Raw genomic sequence first — 10,601 nt, 5'->3', positions numbered from 1 at the left:
AGTACAATATTTGCTTTGCAAACCAGTGTTTGTGATTATTGTAATAAATTGAAATATTATGATATTGCTGGATCATTTGTACCAGTCTGAAATACTGTTTCTTCAAAAGTGCCATAAGCTGGGAGGGACATCTTGTTCCTGAAGTTGCATATCTGCATTCAGAGGTTTATAAAAAAAAAATTATGAAGAATTTTTGCTAGGGCAGGACTTCTGACCTAAAACTGTCCTTTCTCAAGACTGCAGAACGGTAATTAGGACTATCCTGTAGAGGAAGTTTAAGAATAGAGGCTATACTCACACTCGAGATGTATGGCAACAAGGGAAACATTGTGTGACATAAATAGAACCTTGTGGTTCCTAAAAACCAAAGTAATCTTAAAATCTAATTTCAGTTTTTGCAACAAAGACACCACCAGAATGCGAAAAATTAAAATTTGCCATACATCTTCATTGCTGTCTATGGTTTTCATGCTATTTGGTAAAGTATTTAAAAGTATTTCATCAGAATATAAAGTAGAAATATAAAGTTATACACTGCAAGGAACAATTTAGACAAACCATTGAGCTTATCGACAAAAAAAAAATCTTGTAGCCAAGAATGACTCTTTTCTTGTTCACTGCCAATTCTGTACATCTACTACTGAAGCAAGCTGCAGCATGTTGCCACAATAGACGTCTGATGTTCATAAAGACGCATGTGGTTTAGTCTCGTAAAACTCCAGTCAGCACATGCTTATAGCGCTGGAACGGCCATGAATAATTACCCTGTACTTAAGCAAATTCTAGACTTTTAGACCACAGTGTTCACTGTCTGTAGGATGTTTTTTCTGGCTGCATAGACTAGCGGTATTTCTAACTCTGTAGCTGGCTTGTGAGTGCCTTAAGCGAATTGTTTATCAGTTTTTAGGGATCTAGAAAATGCAAACGAAGGAAACTTGAATAGACTGACAATTAGCATAATGGCTACAAGGCTTCAAAATGCGAAAAAAGGAGTAAAACTAGTACATTTTGAACAAAAATGGTGTCATTGAATAATAAAGGTGTATTGATTCGCTCCAGTTTCCTTGGTAAACGGCTTGGAGATCATTTAGGTTTGAAAAGTACCATACTGCCCCCTTTCTGTCATAAACAGTACTGTATTCATCATCATACAAATTCCTAGCACAGAAAATACAGCGCAAATTAATTTTGTGAAATTTTCCCTCATTAAAGTGACACAGTGTGTTATTTCAAATAAATTTATTGTTAACTTCATCCACTGTACAAAGCAAGCAGTTAAGTCTTGTGGTTTCTGACTTCACTGGGATGGGGAACAGACAAAGCCGAAGACCTTTTCACACCGACAGAGTATTCTACTGAGAAACAAAATGAGAAATTTGACATAAACAACATTAATTATACTATTTAATGAGCGTGGTCCTGTATGGGTACATACCAACGCAAATCGTTTACTCCAATGCTTTGACGATTGCCTCGTTTGCCTCTATGCTGATCAGAACCTCGGCCCGAGCTGCTTCATCTGAAACGCCCCCCAGTTCCGACTGGGCTTTCTCGAGGTTCGCTTTCGCCGCCTGCACAAAAGACATGGCACTCCTGACATTTGGTTCACATTCACTGTAATCTTGACACTGATGTATCGGGCGACAATTCAATCTGTAACAGCTGACATTATAAAAGGTGCCATCAACTGGAACAAGTGTAGTACAGATCGGAGAACTTCAATATCTTGAAGCATCTTATAAGTGAGAAAACTCATCTTTGCCTTAAAAATCAATGCTACTGCTACTTGAGCCACATTCTAGACTAGCGCGGCCGTTTTCTCAACAGTGTGAGCAAATAAACGTGGCCTCTTTCCTGTGAAGGACATTTGTCACAGTGGCGATTACACAGTGTAAAGGCCAAACATTGCTGGAAGTTAAAGGTCTCTCAGTGGGGATTTGACACATCTGCACCACTTCAACAGTGACTGACCTTTCCTTCCTTATTAACCAGCGAGGCCCCCAAGCATCATATCTCTAGGAAGAATAAAAAAAGCGGCCTATTTTTGTGGAATGAACCCGAAAGTGCTCTTTATTCCGTGTCGGAAAAAGGGCATGTCTGAGAACATCCCGTATGGAATGAGCTCATTTTCGGTGTGTCATTCCGAACATTTGTCTTGTTCTGAGTAAGCGGTGACTAACTGAAAATGAAGACCGTTGCATTTCTATTTAATTATGTTGTGTGGAGGATAAATAGCATGAATACAATCAAAGGGTGGTTTGATATAGTTTCAAATGCTAGATTTAAATGATAATCCTGTAAAAGGGTGCCTACAGAGGCAAATAGACAGATAATAGGGCGTTTCCGAAACAGTTATTTGAACTTTCAAATACAGCACAGCTATACAGATTTAAACAATCCTCTATTATATTCTAAACAGTCTTTGTTTTTGAGTATTATGAAAACTCAAAACACCAGTCCTTTTAATTCTTGAAATGGCACTCATGCCCCATTTTTATTCCAAAATGTGACGCATTTCTAACAAAAAAATGTAAAAAAATCAGGAACGCATTGGTTTGTGAAAAGGTGAGAACAAAGCCATGCTTGAATGAGTTTTCCAATTATTCTTTGCGTTGAGATAACAGCATAGCAGGGACTCACTGCGAGGTCCAGACCGTCCAGAGGAACGGCCTCCTCCGCCAGCAGCTGCACTGAAGAGTCGGCATTGACGGTGACTGACCCGCTGCTCACTGCAAAACACAATCCACATTTAATCTCAAGCACGGATGAGAGGTCAAGTGGTTGTGTGTTTTGTTCATTGATGCTTGAAAAGGCTTTCATTTGTAGGACAAGCCTGACCCCTTCTGGATGAATTTCTAAAACTAAAGGTGGTTCTACTAAAGCAGTGGTTCTCAAACCTCTCCATGAAGTACCCCCAGCCCTGCACATTTTGTATGTCTCCCTATATCGGACACACCCACTTCAGGTCTTGCAGTCTCCACTAATGAGCTGATGAGTTGAATCAGGTGTGATAGATGAGGAACACATACAAAACGTGCAGGGCTGGGGGTAGACTGTAGAACCACTGTACTAAAGGAATCAGTGTGTCACAAATGTGACTTTATGGATCACATTTTAATCTGCTTATTTCGCCACAGAAAATCATATTACAAATCTGAATCATTCCCTTTTGAAGTGTGCTAATGAGGACTAAAATACCCACAAGTCAGTCACATCCATCAACTATTTTATTTCTCCTTGCAAGTGTTTCTATAATTAACATGTATTATAATTTATAAACATTTGATATAATTTTCTCATCTTTTTAACAGCACTCCTTCCAAATTAAATCATATTAACTAGTCAGGACAGGTATTACCAATCAGACTTGATTTAAATTAAATAAGGGTCAAATTAGTAAGGGTCTGATAGTAGAAAGTTCTGAAAATTACCAAAACTAAAATTACTTTTAATATATAAAAAGATAAATATATGACTTCTTAGCTCATTTTAAAATGTGGTAGCTAGATACGATGTGAGTGTTTCAGAACTGGGTCAAATCAAAAATAAGCATGTTAATAAACATTTAAACGGTGAATAATAAAAAAAAAAGTTTGCATGGCACTAGCAACACCAAAGTCAATTCAATTATGTTCAATTACTAGGGAATGCATGAAATATTAAAATGCAATAAGTCGCTTTTGATAAAAGTGTCTGCCAAATGCATAAATGTCTATGTAAAAATGAGATAAACCGAAAAATATATTTTTTGTATACAGAAAGATACGATTTATATAAAGTGATATCTACCCTTTCCTCTTGTGGTTGTTAAAAACAAATAAAAAGACTAGTGGAAATAATTTTTCACTTCAAGAAATAAATAAATAAGAACCTTAATGCTGAAATTATCTTCATGGAAAGCCATTGGTTGGTTGGTTGACTGGAGTTTTAATGTCAAGCCAGCTTCCTTGAATATTTTCATCGAAAGTAAGCTGAAATACTATAAAAGACCAATTTAAAAACCTATTTCTATGATTTTGGAAAGTCACGGTCACCACAGTAAATTATTTTGCTTTGACTCAAATACTGCAATTCATCTCAGATTTGGTTGGTTTGGAATTTTCAAAAATCCCTAGGGAGAAAATTGATGGAACCAAAGCCACAAGAAGTGAACATTATAATGGTTGGTAAAACAGCATTAGAGAACCCACCGAAATACTTAGTTGAGGAACCATCGTCATTGAAGACGGTGACTACGCCGGGCCGGAGCACCTGCAGTGTGGGGACGTGGGCTGGGAGGATACCAAAGGCGCCTGTCAGTGTTGGGACATCAATCTGTTTTACATCGGCTTCCTTGAAGAACACCTGCAAAAGGCATAACAAGCTTTACTGCACCAGATGAATACAGTTTGATGTTTAATATGAAAGCTGGCAACCAAAATATTAAATGGTTGAACTCCACAAAGGAACAAAGTTCACTGCATTAACTATGACCATGTGCCCTTGAACAAGACATCTGACCAGGTCGCTCTAGGAAAACTTATTACAGTGACAGTGCACTTCGATAAATTTATGAAAAGCATTAGATAAAAATGACTAAATACAAAGCACCTGATAAATTGGGAACATTTCTAAAGATTTTCAAAAACAGTTCTGCTAAACTCAGGGTTCCCCACACCATCTGAACAATGAAAGAAATCACAGGACTGTGATCAGTTGTGATACTAAATAATTATGTTAAAAATCATTTTATGATATTTTAATATTGCATTCACAACAAGTAAATAGGGGAATTTAAAAAAAAAAGATATTAATTCAATTTTTTAAATTTACCAATGCTTAGAGAAAGATGCAAGAAAACAAACAAAAAAAAGCTCTGGAAATTTTAAATGTGGAGGCACCAAAAATGCAGTATTGTGTGTATGTATATATATATATATATATATATATATATATATATATATATATATATATATATATATATATATATATATATATAATTTACTCTGACATTTAACGTTGCTCTGATTTTAAAATTAGCAGCCATCTGTACAGACTGTCACAATTTTTATTTTAACTTTTTCTATGCTTCAATTAAGTCCCTGTTAGTCTGACAAATGTTATATTCACAAATCACACAACACATGCCTTTTAGTTTATTTTTTAGTAAAAATCCTTTAAAATGAAAAAAGTGCACCTGAAAATCAAAATGAATTACATTAAGTAAATATATATATATTAACTAAATATAAAATGTATATTATATATGTATGCTGCATGAAAAAAAACCCTTCAACGCACATTTAATATAGTAAATGCTGTGACAGTTACTTACTCAAACACTATAACACTAATATAACAATATTTTCCGTGACGTAAAATTTATGGTGAGGGTTAAAACGTCAAACAATAAGATATGCATTTCATAAGCTGTCCTAAAACATTTAAAAATCGGACATTCTCCCTGATCTGTCAAAGAAAACACAAAACAAAACAAGTCAAGGTGATCGGTAGCAATGCTAACAGTCTGCTAAAGTCATTCAAACTAGAGTCCATGTTTAGCAAGCCAAAAAATAATTGTTATATGGTGTACACTTTTCCTGTTACACTAAATTAATTCGCTTCAGATGCAAAATGATTTAATCTACAACACAATGTTTATAATTAACCAGTTTAGCCATGAAAGTAGCACGCGCAGCAGCAACGCGCACAAACAAATGAAGCTGCAGCTAGAATAAAGTGTAACGTTAAATCCAAGACAACCTGAATGTATATCGTGATACATATAACTTATAATGTTACTAAACGAATCGCAGCCGGTGTCTCTGCTCATAGATATATATGGTCTCTGCTCAGCACTAGCGTGCTAGCAGCGCATGTAACGTTAGGCCCGAGCGCGGAGCGTTAGTAACGTTACCTGTGTCGGCGACGCGAAAGTGAAGGACATCTGAGCGGTGGGCGCGTCTGCGTAAGAGCGCGCGTGTCTCAGCGCGGGGACCGCGCGACGAAGGAGAAACCTCGCTGCCATCATCTTTACCACGGAGAAGCGACCCGACCTTTACAGCACGGTAATACACAAGCCTCGGCTTCCCTGTACACGCAGACACAGACAGGCAGTGCGCGGCTGATAGGACAAGGGCACGAGGAACCTTTCCCGTCAGGCCTTGCGAGGACTGTGGGGCTGATGGGATATGTAGTTTTTTTTTTTTTTTTTCTTTTTAATGCGGAGGTTACTTTTTATTCACATAATTATCAGAGGCGGACAGTAGTGAAGTATTTTTCTCTGCTATAAAAGTACATTTTCAAGTGTTTTTCTTTAGGACACTTTTACTTCACAACTGTTGTAGCCTACTTTTTACTGGACTATGTTTTATATTAAATATAATTTAATGCTTAATCACATTATACATCTAGTACTTTCTTACTTTTACTCAAGTAAAAGTTTTACTTAAAGTAGCCTACTACATTTTTAGTGTTCTTTAGGTAAAAGAAAGAAAAAAAAAAAGCTTTTATTTATGAAATTTAGCTTTGGAATGCAGTAAAGTAAAAGTTTTCCGAAGAAAAATACAAATACTTTTTAAATTTACTTGAGTAAAGTAAAAAATACTTCACTACTGTCCACCTCTGATAATTATACGTTTTTTCAACATTTGTCATGCCATTTTTATATAAATTAGTTTTAGCCTTGTCCGAGATTTAGATTAAACATTAAAAATATTAAAATTGATCTTAAAATATGAATTATTATCACATGTTTGAAACTATTATGATGATTAAACAACATTTATGCATGAATGTATTTATACCTAAAGTATTTGATCCCCCAAAACGATACTGTAGGAGAACATTAAAGAGTATTGACAGAACAACAAACAAACAAATAAATAAATTACAAGTTAAATAAGGTAAACCAACTAAAACTTTAATAAAAGAAAACTATGACTATGATGTACAAAAATAATTCAGTAAAGGAAGAGGAAATAATGGGGAAATGAGGATATTTGATGTCTATACATTTTTCGCATAACAATACTCAGTGACTTCATTTCAATTACAAATAAGTTAAAAAAAAAAGTACACTTATCATTGAAGAGTATGTTTACAATCACATGTGAGACTGAGAAGAAAACCAAAAATGAAAGATAATTATCACTTGTGAGCAAAATGATTGTGCATGTTCGCCGGTGGACATTGTTTATAAATGATGATCAAAACAATGGTTTGATTCCGTTTTTGCTCTGTGATTATTATTTATTAACCTTATAATGTTGCTCATATGCCATTAAATAGCTTATAAGATCCATTGGGATATGTTGTCACAAAACCTCTGTGAACTGTATATTTGTTTCTGGTCAACATCGAAATATTCATATATGTGACCCTGGACCACAAAACCAGTCATAAGTAGCACAGGTTACAGTATATGTGTAGCAATAGCCAAAAATACACTGTATGGGTCAAAATGATCGATTTTTCTTTTATGCCACAAATCATCAGGATATTAAATAAAGATCATGTTCCATCAAGATATTTAGTAAATTTCCTACTGTAAATATATCAAAACTTAATTTTTGATTAGTAATATGCATTGCTAAGAACTTCATTTGGACAACTTTAAAGGAGATTTTCTCAATTTTTTTTTTTTTTTGCACCCTCAGATTCCAGATTTTCAAATAGTTGTATCTCAGCCAAATATCGTCCTATCATAACAAACCATACATCAATGGAAAGCTTATTTATTAACCTTTCAGATGATGTATAAATCTCAATTTCGAAAAATTGACCCTTATGACTGGTTTTGTGGTCCAGGGTCACATAGGCTACTTTAGTCTGTTCAATAGCACAAACTCGCTGATAGAAATGACTCACTGAAGTAAAAAAGGGTGCAACTGATGGTTCGACCACGAAGGGGCGCTCAGTAAATATCAATTTAACATTGATCGCACGAACTGAACTGATTCTCATACTCAGTTCATTCAAAGTGAGCATCTGTGTGGCACTGAATAATAATTCACCTCGTATCTTCTGTTCAGTATGATGTTCTATATGTTACCCCAAACTGCAGCGAGCCCAGTCCGCATGGGATGCCCGTTATTGAGGATTTTCACTGACTCAAATGGGGGATTACCTCATTTCCATAACACCAGGAGAGGACGAGGGCGTGATAGACCCCTGTGATCAGCAACACTGTACCTCACTGGGCGATGGGAGAGTGGGTGTGTTTAACGGGGGACTTCATTCATAAAGGCAAAAAGATTTAAAAGATCAAATTAAAGAGAAGATCGGGGAATCGTTTGCGAGCGTTTTGTCTCATGGACCACTTGAATTAAAGTTAGGTGAGTTTTGTCCACTTGCCATATTCTGCTATTGTTTCCGTCACGAGCGTCTTATTAGAATGACATCCTGCTTTATTATTGGAAATGATAAAATGCGGAGAGCATCTGTTTGGAAAACAGACATGGATTATCTTTTGTTTTAAGCGGCTATCGATTTGAAAGAGGCTATTAGCCTGGACATAACTGGTTTGGGAATGAGATTTAAATTCATTTATATGGGTTTGCATCGCCTGTGTGTTGATGCTCACTTCGCTATTATGGCAAGCGGTTACTAGCGAGTAGTCCAATACTGAGTAATCAATCATTAGTAGCCTAACTATTCATTTAATCCTTATGGTAATCTCAATACCTAGTATCTGCTTTACTAGTACTTATTTATAGTATTTATGAGACTATTAGCCTATTTATCACAGTTTTTACTAGAAATATATATTTTTAATCTCTCAAATTCCAATTATTTTTCTTGCATGCGATATTAAATGACCATGCAGGATAGCTACTTTATAGTTATAATTTAAATATTGACAGTACAATTAAAATGTTAATTTAAAACAGTAATACCAGTGTCTAGTATCTATTCAGTTAATAGAAACGGAAAAACTGTAACTTTTTAAACAGTTGCCAGTGTTATTTTAGTATCATTGAGATAAAATTATAGTTTTTATTAATATTTTGAATTAGTTTTTATTTTTGTATTTTCTGCTTAAGTAAGTTAAAGTTCTTGTCATTGTGCTTTTGTCATTTTTATCATTTTCATTGTTTAATTTCTATATATATTTTTTTACACATTTTTTTTCTTGTCAGTTTTGGTCATTTTTGTACATCAATTTAAACTAGCTAAAAATAAAATGGATTTTTTCTATAATTTTTTATTTTTGTATGGTTTTAGTTTTAGTTAACCATGATAACCCCAGTAGTACAAGTAACTAAAATAAATACTGGTCTCTAATGAATATTTAGTAAAAATGGAATAAATACCAGCAACAATTTGAGTACTTGTCTCTCTAAATGATATATTTAGTAAATTTTTCCAATTGAAATACTATTAAATTTGTTACCAGAATGGAGTATTTTCTTATCACTGTTAAAATAGCTAATAGAACTTAATGGATAATTAGTAGTGATGATGAAACAGATAATTATTGGTATTGTATTACTTACTAGTGATTAAACATGAAGATACCGGTTTGTTGTAGGAATTAATGTTGAAATGTAAATAATGTATTAAAAAATCCTACAAACAATCAATAGGAAATGCTTATGGAGAGATTTTTGAATGTGATACACCCTTCGCCGAGTCTGCCAAGCATGACAAGAGCATATGCTGCATAACGTTCACGGTATTTCGTTGATTGTGTTAGAGACTGTCAAATAATACAACCGAATCAACCTGAGCACTTAAACTACACAAACAAAGGTCGTTTTAACATGCGTTTTGTACATTTTTGCAGTGCATCATAAAGCAAAATATTTATTTACAAACAGAATTAGTGCAAACCAAATAAATCACAAGTGAATTGAAAGTGACAAAGTAATTAAAAAGGAAATCTGGCAACGCCATTAAATCTGAAAGAACAGTCCGGAAGATTTCATATGGGTCTCTGTTGATTTGTTTAATAACTACGTCTAATAACACAGTACATTAGACATCTCTGTGAACACTATAGCAGCATTATGCATCCGAGACATAAAAAAAACAAGCTTAAATGATCTCAGGAACCCTAAAGACCCTGAGATGGAGAAAGAGAGAGAGAGAAGCAATGAAAACAGGTAGGTGGGCAGAAGCTGGATGAGTATGCAGCAGGAGCTTAAAGCTTTGCAGTCCGAGCTATCTCTGCATCTAATGCACACAAGCACACGCTGCCTTCAGATAATGGGAGAAAAAGCAGCATCGCAGCATTAAAGAAGCGAGGACTGCTTGGGAGGTGAGTGCAGGAGTGAGAGAGCGGGGGTTTTTTGCGGTTTATGCAGAAAGCTGTGGCGTTGATGGTTTTAAGGAGAGCATATGCTGCTGGGCCTTAAAAGGGATTTTTTGGGGGAGGGAAAGGGTAATATTTTGTTACAGGATTGCGTAAGTGTGTGTTTGTGTGTACAAGAGTTGCATTCAAACATATTTGAGTACTATATTTTGGCTTAAAAGCTGAGTATTTCACAATCATTCAAAGGAAACTTCAGGGACGCATTTGTTTTATTTTCCTTGTGAAGGAGAATTAAAATCCTTCTTTAGTGCCATAGCCGGCTTCAAAGCAGCTGCCTGACTTCCTGTAATGTCTTCCTCAGGGGGGA

The 10,601-nt window shown here is 35.2% G+C and overlaps 1 protein-coding gene across 2 annotated transcripts; it reads right to left on the bottom strand.

Moving 5' to 3' along the window:
• Window positions 1–1,222: 1,222 nt before the first annotated feature.
• On the bottom strand, window positions 1,223–6,161 carry LOC306875495 (ATP synthase subunit delta, mitochondrial-like). 2 transcript variants are annotated; one of them, XM_079426114.1, is made up of 5 exons: window positions 5,897–6,161; window positions 4,191–4,344; window positions 2,641–2,729; window positions 1,436–1,571; window positions 1,223–1,355 (listed from the first exon to the last, which is right to left on the bottom strand). In XM_079426114.1, exons 1-4 carry the CDS (start codon window positions 6,008–6,010, stop codon window positions 1,449–1,451), a joined length of 480 nt encoding a protein of 159 aa, XP_079282240.1. In that variant the 5' UTR covers window positions 6,011–6,161; the 3' UTR covers window positions 1,223–1,355; window positions 1,436–1,448. The 2 variants fall into 2 exon arrangements, with proteins under 2 accessions (XP_079282240.1, XP_079282241.1); XM_079426115.1 differs by having other exon boundaries at window positions 1,231–1,352; window positions 5,897–6,145.
• Between the last annotated feature and the right edge of the window lie 4,440 nt (window positions 6,162–10,601).

This window comes from Barbus barbus (genome assembly GCF_936440315.1).
Source record: "Barbus barbus genome assembly, chromosome: 9".
In the NCBI taxonomy this organism is placed as follows: domain Eukaryota; kingdom Metazoa; phylum Chordata; class Actinopteri; order Cypriniformes; family Cyprinidae; genus Barbus; species Barbus barbus.
This window is presented reverse-complemented; position numbering and strand designations above follow the sequence as displayed.

Bases quoted from the DNA above. Each gene is read 5' to 3' on its own strand.
- LOC306875495 (XM_079426114.1), bottom strand. From the start codon at position 6,010: ATGATGGCAGCGAGGTTTCTCCTTCGTCGCGCGGTCCCCGCGCTGAGA. The intron at 2,730-4,190 runs GTGGGTTCTCTA...TGTGTTTTGCAG, and splicing joins TTCCTCAACTAAGTATTTCG to TGAGCAGCGGGTCAGTCACC. The intron at 1,572-2,640 runs GTGAGTCCCTGC...TCTTTTGTGCAG, and splicing joins TGGACGGTCTGGACCTCGCA to GCGGCGAAAGCGAACCTCGA.